A 20,774-nucleotide genomic window follows, 5' to 3' on the forward strand; every position below is an offset into this window, starting at 1 on the left:
GCTGAAATTGGATGCAATATACAGCCAATGGTGAGGTGCATCGATGCACTCTCTCAACAGCAGGCGACCGGACTTGTCCACTGGCTGTCATTGGCTGCAACATGCAGCCAATGGTAAAGTCTGGTCGCCAACCACACGATGGCTGAGTCGCTTGCAACAGACGCGTGAAAGCCGCGGTTAAATCTGAGGGACCGCTGACGGAGGGCCGAATGGACGCCAAGTGGACAATGTAAAATGGACAGCTTATAGATACGGCCCCAGGGCTACCAACAAGAGTACACTAATTGCGGTATAGTTGCAAGGCGCAGCGCGTTGACCGTTCTTGATTTCGAAGGCATCGTTACAACCTTTCTACTGCAGTAACTTCTCTAAGTTGCTGTCGTGCGGGGCGAAACACCATGCAGTGCAAGCGTTACGGAAGCCAGGCGCCTGTGATCAAACAAGTGCTTCATTTTCACTTAAATAAGTCGTCGCGTAATGATGTTATTCGACATTAAGATGTCAGTAAGTTCCATTAGACGAAAGTGCAACCAGTCAGCTGCGTGATGTCGACAGAGCACAGCGGTAGCATGGCCTGTAAAAATGTGATAAAATCGTGTTATGCGTGAAATCTCATAATTAGCAATTTCGAAAAAAAAAATACTGTGTTTTTCGCGCCGAATAGATAGTCTTCAAAGAGATAGAATTTAGACTTTTAAGCGATGTACTCAGCGCAGTGTACTCCATTAATTTTTATTTATTTATTTTGCCCTCAGGGAACATACTACATCATAGAGAAGAGGGGCAAAAAAACAGACGATGCAGAAAAAAGCATATATTACAAAAAATTGAACTAGTGATACAAAATACAGAACACAAATAACGAAAACGTTTAAAGCAAAGGTGTAGAGCCAACCTGAAAAATAATGCATACAAACAATAAATTTACCCGAAGTGTTACATGGTAGCGCAAGTAGAAATAGAAGTACACAAAATACAATGCACAATGAACACATTAATTACACATAAGACGCCAGTCGTTACAATAACTTATGAAATAAAACTTTGAACATATAAGTGCTAGTTATGCCAGTAAGTGATGCTAACTTATAAAATAAAACCGTGAACATATCAGTGCTAGTTATGCGAGTAAGTGATGCAGGTAAGTTATTCCAATCTTTGCCGGTCTGGGGCACGAATGAATTTGAATGATTGAATGTGTTGCAATGCGTAATGTTTAGGCGGTGGTTAAGGTGAGATTAAATATATGGTGACGATTGCACCCAAAGTGAACGTAAGTATGTGTGAGTTGTGATCAAATATTTTATAAAAAAGACACAGGCAATATATTTATCTGCGGGTGGAGAACAGTGGGAATTGTAGGGACGCTTTCATCTTAGTAACACTGGAACTCCTTTGACAGTTGTTTAGGATGAATCGGGCTGAGCGATTTTATATTACTTAAAGGGTCTGTGTGAGGGTGACATTCCCGTATCCCAAACTGATGATGCGTAATCAAGCTGTGGGAGAATGTAAGTTTTGTACATTAATATTTTTATCGATGATGACGCCAGTGAAAAATAGCGGCGAACGTAACCCAGTTGTTTTCAGCAGCACGTAGCAGCACGAGGGCAGATCACAGAAAGGTACGAAGACAAACAAGCGCTGATCTTCAACTTTAATTCGGAGAACTTTCAAATAACTACATATATACCCGTGGAAACAAAACGCCCACCAGGGTTACAAGATGGTTTGGTTCATGGGGGTTTAACGTCCCAAACCGACTCAGGCTATGAGGGGCGCCGTAGTCAAGGGCTCCGGAAATTTCGACCATCTGGGGTTCTTTAACTTGCACTGACATCGCACAGTACACGGGCCTTCAGAATTTCATCTCCATATAAATTCCACCACCGCGGCCAGGATCGAGCCCGCGTCTTTCGGGCCAGCAGCCGAGCGCCATAACCACTGAGCCACCACGCCGGCCGTAACACGGCTAGAATATTTGAACAATTTTTTTTTACTTCCGCTCTTTTTTTATTAAAGAGAATCAACAGGAGCAACATTTGGAAGAACAAAATGTAAAGGCGGTGACCACATGAAATTTTCAATAAAAAAACTAGCGTGACATGAAGGTACGCACAACTGTTGCGGATGATTGAACCCCGAAAAAACTATGCACGTGAGCATTCCCTAAACATACAAAAGTGACAGCCAACAATTAACACGGGAATACGACTAAAACAGAATGACGAAGGACAGATGACAAGGTATGTGAAGTCTAAAAAGGCTAAAATCGAAAGGAAAATAGGGGCGTGCAAAACGAGGCAATGAAACGAAAGTTAAAACTACATAAAACCAGACGGGAATGCGTGCTGACAAAGTTCGTCTTAGACCTTTGCAATCTTGGCGGCTTCCACTATTTCGCGTGTCAGCTTAATGTCGAATTTTATCAGAACTGGTGTTTCTCCGAATACAAGAAAGCATTGTTCTTTACTGTCAAATTTCGTACATTGAGCTTCCAAGTTTCTGAAAGATGAACCTGATATATATAGCGACGCTCCTTTTGCCTTTCATTGGTACGTCGGCCTGTCTGGCCTATGCCCTCCTAGCTGCTAGATAGTGGAGTAGAGAAGACTACGCCTTCTGCGCATGCGACTAAGGGATTCCTGTGCCGCATGATACAACCGGTGTTTCTTTTCGTCTGGCCATTTACCTTGAGGGAACCTCCCCCTTCAGCGTGCTCGCGAGCCAGGGTATCGACCGACGGGTGAAACACCGCGAGCAGCAGACAGCACCGTTTATTGCGCGCTAACGAAACGGCACAAAAATAAAGAGGAAAACAAGTTCACTCGCACCTAGGTCCAAGCAAAGGGGCAGCGTTTACACTAGCTTAACAACTCAGAAGCGTCCGAGCTCCGCTACGGAGGGACGATTCTATAAGCCACGCTCGGTAGAAACAAGACGCTCAAACAAACTATACGCGACCACAGTCGAGCCTCCACGCTACATATCTGACATGGCGTCGCAGCCACTCGCGCCAGGTACAGCCGTCACGCTGCCGGTGGCCCGCGGTGGAGGAGCCAGGAAGGGCGCTGCTCCCGCCGAACACGAACCGTGAACGTCTCGCCGGAGGCTGGTAGGCGCCGCCGTAACCACGTAGTGCGCGGGCAGTGCTGCCGCGCTGAACTTCCCCGTGCGCTGCTCGCTCGGCCTTTGTCTAGCCGCTGGCCAGATGGCACGCAAGCTCACCTCGATGGCGGCGAAGAAATTGCCGGACATGCGCGGTGGTGCTGCCCCCCGATGCACCCGTCCGCATCCGAAAAACGCAGAATGACACGGGCTTGGCGCGTCGAGCCATGGAGGGCCAAAGCCCCACAACCGTATGACAAAATCTATAGATAGGCGTTGAGGGGCTGAAAGAACCACGTCAACCCATCGGCTTTTTTTTTTTCAGTTTTCTTCAGATTATGGAAACTTGGTTTAGGAAAGGAACAACGGCTATGTTTTTGTTTCGCTGGTGCATTTCAAATTAGGCGCCGGTCACTGTCTGCTTGGCAAGATTAACATATTTTCAGTGACAGACGAAAGAAAGCCTTCTGCGGGCGGTTTGACAGTGGTTTGACAAAGTTCTGTTTTTTTTTTGTGACATGTCCTCGTGCTACTACGTGCTGCTGAAAACAACAGGGCTACGTTCGCCGCAATGTTTCACTGGCGTCATCATCGATAAAAATATTAATGTACAAAAACTTACATTCTCCCACAGCTTGATTACGCATCATCAATTTGGGATACGGGAATGTCACCCTCACACAGACCCTTTAAGCAATATAAAATCGCTCAGCCCGATTCATCCTAAATAACTGTCAAAGGAGTGCCAGTGTTACTAACATGAAAGCATCCCTACAATTCCCACTGTTCTCCACCCGCAGATAAATATATTGCCTCTGTCTTTTTTATAAAATATTTGATCACAACTCACACATACTTACGTTCACTTTGGGTGCAATCGTCACCCTATATTTAATCTATATATTTAACACCAACTATCCCGACGCCTTCTCCTATTCATGCATCCCAGTATGCGACTTGCCTTAGAGGTTATGTGATCAATATGCGTTTTTCAAGATAGATTACTGGCAAAATGAACCCCCAGGTATCGATATGACGTCACACCTACTGCTCTCTGCGCAGTGGCCTGCGAAGCTGATCTGCTTGTGCCGCAGCGTGCTCAAATCCCAGTCATGCATATTGATTTTAGTTCTTTCTTCACTCAACGCGGCGTTTCTTTTGCTAGGTAACGACACAACATCCAAAGATGACAACATTCTTGGTCGGTGTGAGCGAGTGTAAAACCGCTTTCGCACTAATATGGTTTGTTTAGAAGTGCGCATTTGTCGCGAAGTGTGCTCTCGAGCACGATGCTTAGTACTGCGGCCTACAGAGAGAAGAAATGCTTGTTTGCATTGAATGTCATGCAACGGAAAAGCACACTTTACAGGGAGATACGTGGTCCGAAGTTTAAACTAGGAGAAATTCGTCTCGATTTGAAAAATAAACCTGGACAAGTTGTCAGGAAGAAGCAGATAAATGAGTTAACACTAAAAGAAGATGTGGAGTTGTTTAGGATCCTGTTTTAAAACAATCATTCCGTCTTCGCCGCGGAAGGTGTTGAGCATGATGTACTAGATATAAACTAGACACTGACCAAAATAATCTCAAGCAGATTACAGGGACGCCCCTTGACAATTCCGGCAACTGCTCTTCGTCAAGTTCAGTTACCGGCAAAGAATGGATTACTGTTTTCACGTGCAGAGAGTACTAAAAAAACAGAAAAGTCGCAAAGCAAGTGATCCGGAGCTAGAGGAACATGCAACGTCGTTTGATTTGCCGGCAGTCCAGTCGGCCTGAGTGAGGTTCCAATTAAGCCTTAGCTATCCGAGACTTATATCCCCCCCCCACACACACACATCCCTCACCCGAACAGATGCGACCAGTTGACGACGCCTCCAAACCCATACACTCCCCTATTTACGCCGCAGATACCTTTCATACACCGCCCTACATCCGGACGCACGCCTGGGATGTAAAAGTCTCAAACCAACAGCATGTCACTGCTATTAGGAGTGCCCACAGCTCCCAGGCGCACAACCACACATACGCAACCCAACCCACGTCAACTAGGAGGCAAGCCGGCCTGACCAGCTCGGACCCGAAGGAACAGCTTTGGCTGATCAAACGGGCGAGAGCAATCGGAGACACCAACTGCGCCCTGGACTGAGGGCAGCGACCAGAACATTGCCACGAATCCCTGAGGCCAATACAGTTTCTCATCACCATCTCCTCAGAGCCGTCTGCGCAAATTGCGAAGGGTAACGCCGCCATTAACATGAAAATTGGTAAACGGCTTCATAGAAAAAAGTATAGTGGCGCCCTCTTCTCGCGAGTATTGCAACAATGGGCCAAGCGGTGTCATTTGCGTCTCTTTTCGATGATTCGCCTAAGCGCTGAGAGAGATACACTTCATAAAAAATACGGAGGGGTTTAACGTAGTTAAACTGAGTAGACGTGCGAAAGCAGGTGTTCATTCTTCAATTAGATGGGGTTTAAGCTCCGCCTTAGCCGCCGAGGTGGTTAAGGCGCTCAGCTGCTGACCCGAAGGACGCGGGTTCGGTTCCGGCCGCGGTGGTTGAATTTTGATGGAGGCGAAATTCCAGAGGCCCGTGTGCTGTGCGATGTCAGTGCACGCTAAAGAACCCCAGGTGGTCGAAATTTCCGGAGCCCTTCACTACGGCGTCTCTCATAGCCTGAGTCGCTTTGGGACGTTAAACTCCCATAAACCATAAGCTCCGCCTTAAGGGTATGACACGATATCTTTAGTGATGATACACCAGCGCTGTGACGCAGCTGTTAAGAGATGCGCCACTGCACTGGCAGGTGGCTGCTCCTGTCACAGCCACCCGTAAGGGTTGTGCGACCCATGTTGCTCTTCCCGAGCAACCCCTAGCGCAGCTGGCGCAACGCTTCTCCCAAACTGACCCGAGCTTACCCGAGTTGCTTCCCGAGCTTGCCCGAGTAACTCGGGTAAGCTCGGGTTGCTAGGCAATGGCACAAGATCGTACGTACATACGGTGAACGGTCATCGTGTGAACGGTGACAAGACTCTTGGTCAGTACTGGTGAGTGTATGAGTGTTTTCGCACTAAAATGAATCGCACCGCCCGCATTTATGGCTGTGTAAACCGGGGTCTTCATTTACTATTTTATCAGCAGCCACAGTCAACTGCGAAAGAAGTCTTCACGAAAGGCAATCTATGAATATAGCGTAGCTTCTTGCTAGCGTTTACCTTTAGCGCCTCTTTAATCTGTTTGTGAGGTAATAGAAGATAACAAGGCTCATCGAACTGCATTCTGCCGTGACGAGCAAATCCGGACCATACATTCTTCTCTTAGTGATGCAAATTCCTAGATCACGCGAGCCATTGCTTTTCCCCTCGAACTTCCCCATCTGTCAAGCTACCGCTATGCAGATTGTTACCTTCTGATGCCTATGCGTCTAGCATAGCAGCCTGATCATTCTTAATAAATATTGCTTGCGTGCATGCAATTCGGAGGGCGGTTGCATTGCTGTTTCAAGGAACGGTCAGCTCTTTTGCCGCGGCATGTGTGCCTCAGACACGTAAAGCCCATACTGATCCAGCGGGCTGCCCCGTTCGATCAGTGTATCATAGTAGCGCGACACTATGAAGGAACATAACAAAAGGTAATTGACACACGGCCCTGCTGCGGCAATTACTATGCTGGGAAATGAGTGGATGGTCAGTTGACGGAGAAAAATAAATTGCGCACTGACGTTGAAATTTGTTGCATTTTTTTTATGGGGTTGGACTAAATTCAGTTGAGATACATCTCAGTATGGCGCACTGGCCTCATTTCTCCCTTGTAGCTGGCATTCTTAGTATTCACTTTTTTTTGACATTTCTTGTATCTATAAGTCTTATAGCAAAAAAAGCAAATGTGGTAAAACTGCTGCCTAATATGCCCCATCACCCCCCCCCCTTTCCTCTCCAAGAAAAAAAATGACAAAAAAGAACGCCTGAGGCACCTTACAAAAGTTCTAGGCTGTGGTCTTTCGCAAGATGGGACGATTGCGCGCACTATCATCTAGCAGTACAAAACTGAGCAGTACCCCGTCCCGTGCGCCTAAACATTTGCGTAACAAATGTGTGAAACACCTTGAAAAGCCATTTTTAGTTCAGTTTCGACAGGCAGTAAGTTCGCTTTTGCCGTTTACTTTTTTTCGTGAAAAAAATCTAATATGCGCTTTGTGGCCTCTAGACATAGCCACACCAAGCTAAGCGTCCGCCTTGCTTTCACGTGCGCTGCTTTTTTACTGATTTACATCAGGGAAAAAATGCGTTGAAGTACGCTCATCGTGCTGGCATTGCCCTCTTGATGCCCATTTGACAGAGTTATCGCGCTCGCGTATAAACATCCCCCTGCACCTCTGCTTGTTTTTTTTTTCCAGCAGAAGCGTAAACCTCGGGCGCATTTGTTCGATTGACCAGTCGCTGCCACCCGGCACGCAGTAGACGCACCCAAGCCCATGCCACGCTTTTATTTTGCGCCTGATTGTGTTTCTGTGTTTGCGGCGCTCTAAAGGTCAGCACCATGCCATTAAGTTCATGTTAGTGACTGCAAGTATAAAACAAGTTCCCCCTTCTCGTGTCCCATGCGCACGTGCGATACTCATCATTTTTTCATTTCTTTATCTTTTTTATCAACATTATGCCTTTGACTCATTCACCTTGTGCAGGAAAACTAACCACACAATGTTCTGCTTAACGTCCTTCTTGCCCTTCTTTCTATCATTTGCTATGCGCCACGCCTCGTTTTGTTCATTCCCAATTTCTGTCGGCTACGCAGTTCTCTCACTTTACCTTTCATGCTGCCGCCTGAAAATGACAGAAACTATCATGAGCATAGGCCTGTTTATATATATTTTTTTTTCACCAGACAAGCATAATGGAGGAGGAGATGTACTGCACTGGAGATGTAGGCGTGGAGGGTAGCGATCACTGCTCTTCACAGGGACGGTGAGCTGAGATGAAAAGGAAAAGAAAATTAAGAAAAATGCGGGGGGGGGGGGCGGAGTGTAGAAAGTCGCCTAAATATTCGGCTAACAATGGTAAAGCCGACAATTAATTGCAAAATTGAAATATAAAAAAAATTGTCAAGTGTACATGTACTTTACCCTACAGACTGCACAGAGACTAGCTTATAGACCGGAATTATTAGCTCCGCGAAATTCGAGACCTGCTTTGCTGGCTGGTAGCTCCTGACAGCATCAACTTCTGGAAGCAATACGGCTCACGCTCATAGCTACTACTGCAGAGTCACAGAAAGTTTCCCCGACCACAACTGCAACTTTTAACTTCGGAGCATTGATGTTTCCTGGGGGGGGGGGGGGGGGGGGTACTCATTCAACTACGTGAACGGCGACGCGTAAATGGACACATTTCGGCCGAAGGGGCATGAATAATGACGAGGTTGTCCATCACTTGCGACAGAGGGTAATTGCTGATGATTACAAAGTACCAATCGGGCCAGGAACCGAACGCTGTCAACGAAAATTTGTTTTGTGCATTCTCATTAGCGCTTCCAGTTGTGCGTCCCATTTGCAACAACAATCGTCGGTATTCTAGACTGCGCGGTAAATCGATTGCGAGGTGTACAGGTGGCACTTTCTCACAGTAAGGGCGCGGTCGTCCCGTGCTATCTCACAGTGAAGCAATCAGCGTGCCTCGTTATCGAAAGCCAGTTCCTCCGAAAATGATTACGACCACAGCGGCGCAGTAGCTCATCTTTTACGTCTCATTTTCCTAGAGAGCGCACGTGCGTTCACGAGTTGCGCTTTATCTTCGTGGTTCGCACTGCGCCTGCAAGGATTCTCATTTTAAGTTCCTGCGGCGCTCTCCGGGGTCATCGCTGTTTGGCCTTACTTGTTAAGTCTGCTCGCTCGTGGCCAAATTACGCCACACTCATCCCTGTTTTTCGTTCTCGCTTCTTCATTCTCTTTTTTATTTTCGCAGTTCTTTGTCGCTACTGGCAGCACTCGAAATGCTACAGGGCAAGGCCGCGCGGTTGTGTACGAGACACGCAGCAAACGACGGCGCACGTATTGCCGTAAGTGAGTGCTCCCTGGGCTCCGCGTGCAGGAAGGGCGGTCGCCCTGCGAGCTGTTGTACACTAATGCCCTCAGCGACAGCAGAGAAGGCCAGCTGGCATCGCGCGCATCACGATCGCCGTCTCCGGGGACCCAACGCGTGTTCCGGGCACCCACGTCAGCTGGGTTGGCAGCGGACTCCACGGGCATCCATGAGCGGTGGCGATCGGGCTGCCCTTGATAGCTTGGGGGGGGGGGGGGAGGTTTCGGCGCTCTAAGCGGCCCCCTCCGCCTGCTCGTCGTCTGGTGGAGTCGTACGTGACCTGGGAGTGCCCGCAGCAGCGAACAGCAATCGCGGTCGCGCAGAAGCGCTGCTCTCTTGGTTGTTTCGTCCCGCGTGGTCTCCAGGGTCGCCCGATGGGCGGTGGCCAGGGCACGGCCAGTGAGAGCCTCCCCCAATGTGAACCTGACCCTGTGTCGCTGATAACACGCCAGTTTGGGAACCCGCCGAGCGGCACTTTCTGTGTGTGTGCATTTACATTTTTGCCCCACTGTTTCGTTCTTCTACCATCAGCGCCTCACTGCGCTCAAGTACAGGTTTAGACATCAGCTTTCTCGACGTGTGTGGTGACCGTCAAATTAGCTGATCTTTCGTTGTTCGCTACAAGCCTTGGCGTTTAGTGCGCCTCCACGGGGTCGTTGCGCAAGCTGCGTCTTGTAGAATCTTCCGACATCCTGTTAGAAATTGCAGCGAATTACTTGTTTATTGTTTCTTCGGACACATTTCGTCCGTTCTTTTTTTTTCTGGTCGCATTGCAATATGTCACAGACTCATCTTGTGAGGGACTCCTTTCCTGCAACTTGAGCTCTAGTTCGCTAGGGCAACTCGCAGTCGTTGCCTCACCAAGTCTAAATGTATCAGTGCACCAATTCAAGCTTCTAAATTCATCTCACTTACTCATCCACCTATACAGTCATTCATTTTGAGTTCAAGCGATGATATACTTCGAATTTAAAAGCCGGAGGGAGGAGGAGGAGGGGAAGGGTAGCGACCGCATCGATAAATATTCCATGACTCACATTCCCTCCTCCCTGTTTTTTTTCTATAAAATGTTCAATTCACACTCCTTCTGCTTTTTGCTCGTTTATATCAAATTTCGTGCTTCACAGGACGAGCGCGATTATTTTCGATATGATAAGAATGATTGCTTCAGTTTTCCAGTTAACGGTCACTACACATATTAAAGTGAAACATACTGTTCTCCTTGGTGCCAAACCAGAAAAAAAATAATGGTGCTGAGAAAAAGGTCGGTGCACAACTTCAGCTTTTACATTAATTATGTATGACACCGGTACAACTATAGCATTGTGTTAATGCAGAAATGCCCCTGCTCTGTGGGGTTGTTGCCACTGTTGTTTGTTTGAAATTTCACAAGAATCATTGCGGACAGTTCCTGAAGAACAAACATGGCGCAGGAGTGACTGTGTGCAGCGGTGTTGCAACTTTTGCATAGCGCCGCATGCCGGTCGCCTCATCCATCATTCGGTTTTTGCAATTTCAAATGGTCTGAGAGCCCACATGGCGGCAGCACATTGGCAGCAACTACCGCGATTAATTCTGATGGACGTCACTCAAGTTTGAAGCCTCCCGGCTTGAAGACTAGCGACATGTCGTAACGTGTGTATCTTATGCGCGCGCGCACACACACACGCACACGCACCTCTCCCGAATTTTTTTAGTTTGTTTTTTACACGACGTGTGGGCGTTAAGGCCTGGAAATCTGAGTAGAAAGTTTTACAAGTAAGCGATTTGAGTAAATGCGGGACGTTAAGAAGAGTCGCATGCGGTGCACGGGCAGGGACATTTTCTTTTTCGCTCTTTTTATCGTCCCACAATATTTTTTGTCCCACTACACCACATGCCTAGGAGTGCACGGGAGCCTCACTCTATCCAGTCACATTCTATTGCTTCGCCAGAGTATGCAATGTTTTTTGATGCAGAAAACTTGTTCACAGACATCTAATTCAAAGTCTGTATTTTTGTTCCCCGTGACCAAAGTGCGAAAAGACGGGGTTCGATTACCGCGACATATGGTATACAAGGAAGGCCTAAGCCTTCGATTCGTTACAAAGAAAAAGCAATTTTGATATTGTAGTAGTTAGGCAAAAGTCGTCGCCGTCTAGGAAACAACAGCTGCCTATAGTGATTAAACTAACAACGTGCTTTCCTGTTCAAGGTTTTTTTTTTTGTTTTTGCTGAATGCATTGTGCAATCGCTACCTTGAAAGCGTTCGGTTCGTCTCACTTGGAGGCGTGCGAGTCGCTGACTGTTTGGTGTCTTTGCCCCCGCAGTAATTCTCCGACCCGGGGCGCAGCTGGAGGCCCACTCGGTGCTGGTGGCCGCCCAGCCACCCGGGGAACTTGTGGCACTCCCCAAGAACACCTATCGCTGCGGCCTCAACGGAAGCTTCGCAGTGCTCTATCCGGTGCGTGACCAGCCGCTGCTGCAGTGGAGGCCCATGAGCGGCACCAGGGACGGCCGCAATGGGTCATCTCTACTGACGTAAGTTCCGCATTTCTATATAATAGCGTCTCTTACGAGGTCCGAACTTCAATGTTTCTTTGCACGCAGCACGATGAAGTTCTGTCCCGAGCCTATTCATGTCATAATTAGCTTCAGTGGTTGATAAATGCGAGTTAAGGACTTGAGGAATTGGTAATGGTTTTGGTGCGGGGTGTCCCGAGGTTGCACGTGGGTTATGAGAGGCGCCGCAGTATAAGGGTTCTAGAAGGGTCGCCACAAGAAAGTTGCGTTGCAAGAATCTACAGGCAGGTATTTAGCCTTAAATTATTGCGTGGTAATGAGGATATCCGCCGCCCACGCAGAAAACGTGATAGCTCAGTGGGCTCGCTTGGTGGTGGCAGTAAACTTTAATAAATATTGAGCCATATCTAAATTATTCTTGGGTTGGCTCTTGGTCGCGTGAAGTGGCCGGCAGTCGGTGACGCCCGGCGACTTCCAAAGCCCAGCCCACCAGCTGCTTTTGGACAGCTGGGTCGGAGCTGGACACCGCGGCCTCCCGTCGCTCGAGGTCAGTGAGTTGCCACTCTGATGGCGGCTGAAACGCAGAGCATATGTATAGTATGTGATGGAAATCAACTCTTGGGGCTCCGCATAGGGTACACTCTGGAGAGAACAGTCCTGGGTGCATTAGTGCTAAAAGGGCGGGGGAGAAAAATGTGCGAGATTGTAGCTGGCGCCACGTCACCTGCTCTAATTTAGTGAGTGATTTGTGAGGCGGAAGATAGTGGAGTCGTTTCTCTCTGTAGTGGAGTGAAATTTCATGGTATATGACCATTCGGTCACGGGCGCTCCCTGGCTCGGCGGCTTGCCCTGCTCGGTTGACGTACGCTCGAGCGGTGTCATGTGCGGCTTCTTTGCCTGGATGGCCCGCATGCGCGGGGACCCATATGAGTTGAATGGACCTAGTGGGGGGCTGAGAGGAGTTGAGAATTTTATGGGTGACGGCATGCGTCCGCCGTTTGCAAAGTTTTTGATCGCCGTTTTGAGTCACTAAATACGAGTGTGGCAGTGGTGGAGGAGATCGCAAGGGCAATTGCAGCTTCTTCGGCTTCTAGCGAGGTGTGCTTAGGACCGATGCAGCTGCTAGAGGTGAAAGACTGTGGCCGATTGCGGAAATGGCAAAGGCCGGCTGAGTGGTGTATGCCACGGCATCCACGTAGACAGCCTCCGTGTGTTGGTTATAACGTTTGTGTAGTGCCTGGGCTCTTGCTGCGCGTCGAGCTTGGTGGTGGACTGGGTGCATGTTTTTTGGGAGTGGATGTACTGTTAGAAGCTTCTGGGTGGCCCCGGAGGTGGGGTATGTAGGCCGGAGAGTGTTGGTTGGGTTAAGACCGTGGTTCTTAATGATGCTGCGGCCGGTAGGGGTGGAGGAGAGACGTTCAAGTTATGCCGTCCGGTGAGCTTCTGTAAGCTCGGCTAGTGTGTTTTGTTTTGCTGCCTTTGCGCAGATCCCTCCTGCTCCCTTTCAGACCTCCTGGTGGCATTGGCGGTCAGTCAAGAAATTAGATCTCTCATAGGTGGCAATGTTCCGGACATGTTCAAAGACCCTGCATAGTGCTAACGCAATGCCTGCTGACATAAAGACAGCGAAAGCCGGAAGACATAGCTCATCTTGCTCTGTCCTTGTCACAGCGCACATTAGCCCCATACACGGCTGCGCATACTGGGACGAGTGATTTTTCGCAACTCAACTGAATAAACGAACCAAATCCAAACTTACGAATCTCTTAATTTTTTTAAAGAACTGTGATCACGTAACGGAAATGCATTCTATTTATCATCTCGATTTCATAGAACGGAAATGACCGCTGAACAAGACTTTGGGGGTGGGGGGGGGGGGAAGAGGAGGAGGAAAGGCGGGGAGGTTAACCGGTAATGAAACCAGCTTGCCGCCCTGCACTGGTGGAAAGGGATGAGGGGACATAAAGGTGAGGGAAAAAGGGAAGTCATAAAAAAAAAAGCAGAAGGCGGAAAGGCTTCGACAAAGTCACAGCCTGTCGTGCAGGCCCAACACTCTTTAAGAACCGCAGGAGGGCTTGGCAGGCCATCACCGCCGATGATCGTCGCGGCCAGTGTCGAAGAGCCTTGACCTCCGTTAGCGGGCGTTAATCGATGTGTTCCAGCGCACGGCGCAGAGAATGTCTTTCAGAACTGTACGCTGGCCATTCACAAAGAATATGAGATATGGTCTCATCGCGGCCACAGGTGTCACATCCAGGGTTATCAGCCATGCCTATCACAGCAGAGTAATTGTTTGTGAATGCGACACCAAGACACAAACGGCAGAGAAAAGTTGCCTCGCGTCGTGGTTACCTAACCAAACCTTTGTGAAAAATTTGCACTAGATTAGGCGGAGAAATACGGGGAAAGTAGCACCGTAGATAGATTCAAGTGCACGACGACGTTAAATGCAACAAATTTCAAACAGCACAAACCTCCACCAAACTTTGCAGACTTGAAGAAAGTTCTGCGCCGGTGTTCATAAAAACTAGCTCGCATAAGAGTGGTGCATGTCTGGCCAATGTATGAGCTATTCAGTCGTAATGGCCCAATCATGCAAGCCAAATATAAGGCCAGCAACTATTAAAAATTTTATAGAAGTGATAGAAGGTTTGTGCCTCATTTTCCGACAGCAAAACGAAAAGTCCACTCGCAGTTTTTGACAAAAGGTTCGAGAGTTTCACGAGGTCTAGCTAAGTGTCAGCGTCGGCTGCTATGTAAGCTTCGATGCTGCGGCGTGGAAGTGGGCGCAAAAAAAAAAAAAACTTCTTCACAAGTAGAGCGTCGTGAAGCTAATTACAGTCAGTGTAATGACTATGGCTGCTCCTAAAGATACCATGGTGAAGTACAGCCAGGCGACAGATGGGACATAGATGTGACTGATATCCTGGGGAGCACTGCTGGCTCCCAGGAGCGAAGGCAGTTAGGAGACACGAAGTGTCTTTGCAACATACAACGTACTAAATGAAAGCAGCGCCAGTTTCCACAGGTATTGAATAATAAATAACAGACCCGTTTCCCAACAAATGTTACCTGGTTGGCACATTTCATTGGTTTTCGATTTCGTAAAATTCATAATACTGTGAAATCTGCGACTCCAGGCAAATTCTGAAATTTGTCTTTCAGTTGTGCGCAGTTGAGTTTCCTGGACCTTGTAAGGAGCCCGTTAATTGTCCATATAAAATTTTCTAGAAAAAAAAACAAGGATGTTTCTTTGGAGGCGCTGAATCCGCATTAATTTCTTTTTTTAACTGCATTTCTATTTAATGTCATAAACAAGTGTTCACAGATTATTAAGTTACTCAACTTCCGGGACCCGAACATATTATTTAAGGGTCTACAGGTTATTTAAACTAAACAACATAAGCAATAGCGGCAATGGAGAGAACGTGACAGTGATGAAATGAAAATGAAGCGCTGGGTTTTGTGTAAGAATCACTGTGTAATGCGTTTCAGGAAGAAATAAAGCATAGTATAGTATTTTTTTCAGATTCTTTATTACATAAGGTAATCCCAAACATAAGGTCTGCAAATTCCAGTTTATGGCGACCACAATTAGTATCTTTTTTTTCTTTTTTGCTGTAGGAAGCGATGACGCAAAGATGGCTCCCCAGCTTTGAATGGAAGACGGATAGACATCGTCGATGCATTCAACTCGCGTCTGTTGATACATTAGATAAGCTATATTATGTGCAGCCAAGTCTTAGATGTCTAGTGTGTAAATTGATTTTGATGGCAGGAGTGTCAGAAAATCCGGACACCAATTTTTAAAAATATTTTTTTACAAGAAGACTATTTTTGCGACATAGCAATACAAGTATAATCGGACGTGAAAAAAACAGGCGAGTCATGTTAACTGCTGGATCGATTTAATGACTTCCAATGTCTAACTTTTTAACTATTACAGATAGGCGCCTGATTGCCATTACACATTTTTAGCCGCTCGTCATTAGTAGTCGTATCAGTTTTAAGAGCTTCGAAAACGCGATTACCTTCGCCGCTGTGGTTAAACAAATATTGGCCATTTCTCAAGACATTCCAAGATACACGCCCACAAAGAGCTCACAGCAAAGTCCATCAAGTCGCGCCACGTACGGGCTCTCTGTGCCGCCCGTGCAGGAGCTGTGTATGGGCGAGGAGCGGGAAGCGCCTCAGAGCAGGCGGAGCAAAGATTGACACATGGTGTGCGCGTCACGGCGTGACGCAATTTGATGGGCGTCGCTATGCGCTCTGTGTAGCCGCGAGGCTTTCGACAGGCGCGAGAAACAGCCCAAATTTGTTCAGCCATAGCGACAAGAGTAGTCGCGTTTTCGAAATTCTAAAACCTGGTATAGCTATTACTAACGGCTGTCTACAAACCTCTAATCGCTATCAGGTTCCAATCGGTAATAATTAAAAATATAACTATTAGTTATTCAGTTTACTAATTAACATGGTTCGCCTCTTTTCTGGTGTCCGCCAACACTGGTATTTCTGTGTCGCGAAAAGCCTCTCTTTATCAGAAAAACCTGTTTTTAAAAATTATTGGCGGGTTTCCCTGAAACACATGGCGTAACGTTTCACTCTCATTATATGAACTGCTGGGTGTTATTATTCGAAGCGCCGCTTTATGACTTGTTAGTCGAGCAAACGAAGCTACTGCCCAAGTTTGTTGTTTCCATACACAGTTAGAACAGTACGAAATCAAAATGAATAGACAGAATGAAGCCTACATTTCTGATCAAGCAGATAAAGTTAAAAAGGTGCTTATCATGGTCTTAGCACAAAACACTCACCTGCATCGTGTCTATTTGCAAGTTCTGCCGCGTCAGAGATATGCACTTGTACTGGACTGAACATAAAAATGGGAGCGCGTCGACTTCACTTTTCTATCCTACTTTCAGCGCATCCAATGAAAAAAAAAAAAACGCATCGCCCGAGTTAGCTCGGGTCTGCTGGGCCCAACTAAGCTGGCGTTGCGCGGATGGCTATCCCAGAAGTGAGACTCTCTCTCGCTGAAACTTTCACGGAGTCCAGCTTATTCCGAGTAAAAAAAAAATGAATGAACAACGGGCGTGGGAGGCTAGCAGTGCGTTGTTTCCCAGTGCCGTGTTTTCCTTTCATCGGTGGGCGTGCACTCGCTCGGGGGGCGTCTGGCTTTATCAGTAGGCGAGTGGCGGCTACCCGGGCCGCGGTCGCGCGCACGGGCGACCGAGCGCAGTAGCCCCCGGTGGGCCGCGGCTCGCGGGAGGCGACGCGGGGGAAATTAAAGCCTGCATTATGAATGGCGGCAGCAAAGACAAGGGGCCCCTGAATATTTCACCACTCGTTCACGTTCTTTCCGCTCGCCGTTTCCCTTACTCCCACACATTCGAAAAGAACAGGGAAAAAAAGAATAATAATAAGGCAAAAGATGCTCAGCAACAGACAAGCTAGGCGCGGAATCTATTTGCGAAACGAGTCGCCGAATACGGCGTCAGGGCGCAGAAAGGTTGCTCCGTAGCCGGACGAGTGGTGGGCTGCTTTCTAAATCAAATTAATTTTGATTGCAATTTGTCGCCCGTCCACCAGTCGTCATACTGCCCTTTTGTCCGGCATCTCGTTCAAGGCGCTGTTTGAAAGTATCCGCCTCCTATTTAAAGAAGCGGGCGGATCGCTCGAATCGGGCCGTGGTGCAAAAGAACGATCGCGAAGCGCGCACATTCCGAAGAGGGGATCGATGCCATTGGGCATAGAAAGCTAGATAATTAAGGCTCCGATCATTCCGTTCAAAGCTCTCAAGGAAGGCCTTCTTCCCCTCTCTGAATGGTTCATCTTTGTATTACAATCATTCTTTCTCTCTGCCTTTCTGCGTACTCTTTGCTTTTCGCTAGTAGGGCAATGTACTAGAAACGCCTTCGCGGCAAAGATGAAACACCGTCGGAGAGGGGCGGGTAATCGAAGATGAAAAGCAAGCGAAGTATCATTTAACTATTGGAACGAGGCGCCGGAGAAGGGCACTGTTCGTTTCTTCATAGTTATTTGACTACAAATAGGCTGACATTTAGCGCTGGCTAACAGGATGCCACGAGGGCGCGAGAAAAACAATGTCAAGAAAGAAAGAAAAAAATGAGGGGACATTTAAGCTCCCCCTTACAGGTATGACGCAATAGCGTAAATGGGTTAATGCCCATATATGCTTAATTGACCATTCTCTACTTCACATTAATAGATCACTGGGAGCCCTCATATCGCTCCTAGTGCAGCGGTCAAGCGATGCGCCAGAGCTCTGCGATGCAATGGCAGGTGCTGCTAATAGTGGAAATTGTGCGACCCAGGTTGCTCATCCTGAGCATCCTCTCGCGGCCGATCATTAATTGAACTGCCACCTGCCACGGTGGGAACTCGGTTTGCTCACAATCCTGTGGGCAGGTTGGGATGGCGCCACAAAGTCACGTGATCTAAGTGGTCCACCCAGGTTGCTTCTCCAGGAATTTTTCGCTCTCCGCGCTGGCGACGAGAGTGCCGGATTTTCTGCCGAACGGGAACCTTAAATTAACTCTGTCGCATTAAAAAGTTACTCCTAAAAGATACCCTGATGCATCTTTAGTCAAAGGCGCTGCATGTTCCTTTCCCTTCGTGGGGTCTTATTTTCCAAAGTTTTTTGCGCTTTGGAGAGTACAGATAGGGGCAGACCGTATGCAGCGATTGCAAACTTTCCTATGCTTGACCTATCGTATTTCATAGATTTACATAATTTTTCTGCCTGCTTTTTTTTAATGGACTCGCGTGCGCGCAATTTTTTGGTACACTAAAGGCGTACAATATTGGCAATGTAAATCACAAAATGCAGCATACTACGCTCTCTCACGCAGCCAACTACCGTCAGAGCAGCCTTCTGAGATGCCTGCAAAATTTGCTTGACGGACATAGAAATGGCTGTTATGATGCTAAAAGCAGCCTTAGGCGTGGGCCACAGCGGCGTAAAGCACGATACACTTATTCCACGCTTAAATCATTTGCTAAACGCCTCATGCTCCGTGTGTTTGCAACGTTCACACGTCAGCTATTTTCGCCTCGTAGTCATTGTCGTGATTATCATGAGCCCACGCCCACTGAACCTGGGGAGAGATATGAGTGTTGCGGAAGTTACTGCTTTCTAGGTTGTCGCCGTCACTACCTCGGTGTATTTCATATTTTTGAGGAAGCTGCAGATGATTAAAGTTTTTTTTCTTATACTTCTGCTTCACAGCAAGGCCATAATGTACTCCTACTGCGGTGAGGGTCACATCGGAAGGTATTATCATTTACTTTAAACTTCACCGATGGTGGGTCGCCGAGGTCGAGGATCTTCACTGCGCAGCATAACGGAGCGACATGTCGTCCTTGAGCCAGTGCCACACCGGTGCCGGAGTCCTTGTGTGTTGGCACCGTTACGGGCGGCAACATCCTCGAGCTAGAATTTTACATGCGTTATCACCACTGAAAAGTCTGCTCGCTGAAACCTCGTTGCTGGCGATAATCGACTTGCGCCTTCGTCGGGTCAGAACTCTCCTCGTTCCTATTTGTGCCTCGAGGAACCTGAGTTCGCAGCCGTGATGGGTGCGTACCGGCGGGAATATATGTCCGCTCGATGTTCCGCGCACGCGACATCGGTCGGACCCTTCCGACGCGCCCCCTCCCAGGGTGGTACAGGACGTGTTCGATCGTGCCTCGCCCCGCGTCGAAGATCGACTGCGTCCGCTGTTCGGCGCTGTCGTCGTCATCGCGCGCGGTGCGCGGGTGGCTTCACCGGGCCAAAGGAAGGAAGGCGAAAGAGCCCAACTCTCGGGCGTCCTCGTGGAATTCCTCGCTGCGTGCCATTCGCTGGCGACCACGAATTTGTTGGCTAGCAGCGTTGATGCCACACGGGCTCAACGTACCACTCCCTCTCTGCTTGGTGTTCTTTGCTGCGAGCCATGACCCGGTGCAGCGCCCTTTCGTGACTCTTGTCGGACACGTGCTGCTGCTGTCGCGTCGGTTTCGTCTTCTGGAACACTAATTATCAAGCGAAGCTAAAGCATACGAGTGCTGAGACTGTTCACCATAATAAAGATTAGAGTTTGCATGGGGAAAAGAAAATAATATTCTATGTGAGACCTGACTGACAAGTCTCTGCAAGTCGGCTCGTTGCTGCTTGAACTCTTCGAAGTAATATTGTCACGTGGTGCTGACGACAACCGGGCTGGTAGGAATGCGGCAGAACACTTACTAAGAACACACTTTGTTTCGCGGTACTTGCGCCCAAAAGAAGCAAACAGACCGGCGATAGCGGCGGGAAGGAAGTGTATGCGACGGGCATCGAAACAGAATGGCCGTTCCCCTCGGTCGCACCCAGTTTAAAGACGGCAAAGAGCTTTCCAGACAAGGCGCCTTCAACACCGACAACAGTCCGGAACGTCGTAGAAAATGCCGCGCGTGATCGTGGCATTTCTAGAGCGCTGTGGGCGTGTCTGGAAAAGCCAACAAAAAGTAGAAACAAAATGAACTTTGAGGCTTTCCGCTTTTTCTTGGGACAATGATGGTTGTACAGCATCCCCACGATTTGTGCCTCGATAACGTCACCTCATATGCCCAAAGTTACGATATATAACTCTCGGCCATTGGTCGGTAGAACCGAACATTGTAAGCAATTTTTCGTCCTCTCGGACGAAGAGGGGGAGTAGGTTTGGTCCTTTCGGGGACGCGCTGACCAGCAACAACCATTACTCATTTTCGAGCATAACAGCCAAATTCCAAAATGTTCCTAAGCCTACACGGTTTCCTTACCTCAAATGAGGAGCCCTCTATGCTCCCTTGATTCAAGGAAGCGTTGATGAGGCCATCTAGTTTTCTAATGCGACCTAGCCGCTCCTTAGGACAGGAGGCTCTCACAGCGACTAGGAGCTGCTTGTACGCATCTAGCGTCGAGAATATGCGCCTAATAGATTGTATTTGTTTTGAGGTACGCATGCCTGTAGGGGCTTATTTTGCATTTTGCGCGTATTATTTCAATAACACTTCCGTTGGGTCTAGTTGCTGCATGATAATACTATAAATGATCGTGTACGTG

At 48.1% G+C, this 20,774-nt stretch overlaps 1 protein-coding gene across 1 annotated transcript in view; it reads left to right on the forward strand.

The window, feature by feature from the left end:
* The window catches only part of LOC144114347 (uncharacterized), a 333,452-nt gene that overhangs the window by 138,114 nt on the left and 174,564 nt on the right, over positions 1 to 20,774 (forward strand). Inside the window, exon 3 of the mRNA XM_077648004.1 lies at positions 11,494 to 11,704. Within this exon, the coding sequence (XP_077504130.1) occupies positions 11,494 to 11,704 (211 nt within the window). The remainder of the gene's footprint in view (positions 1 to 11,493; positions 11,705 to 20,774) is intronic.

This window comes from Amblyomma americanum, chromosome 1, assembly GCF_052857255.1.
Source record: "Amblyomma americanum isolate KBUSLIRL-KWMA chromosome 1, ASM5285725v1, whole genome shotgun sequence".
Taxonomy (NCBI): Eukaryota; Metazoa; Arthropoda; class Arachnida; order Ixodida; family Ixodidae; genus Amblyomma; species Amblyomma americanum.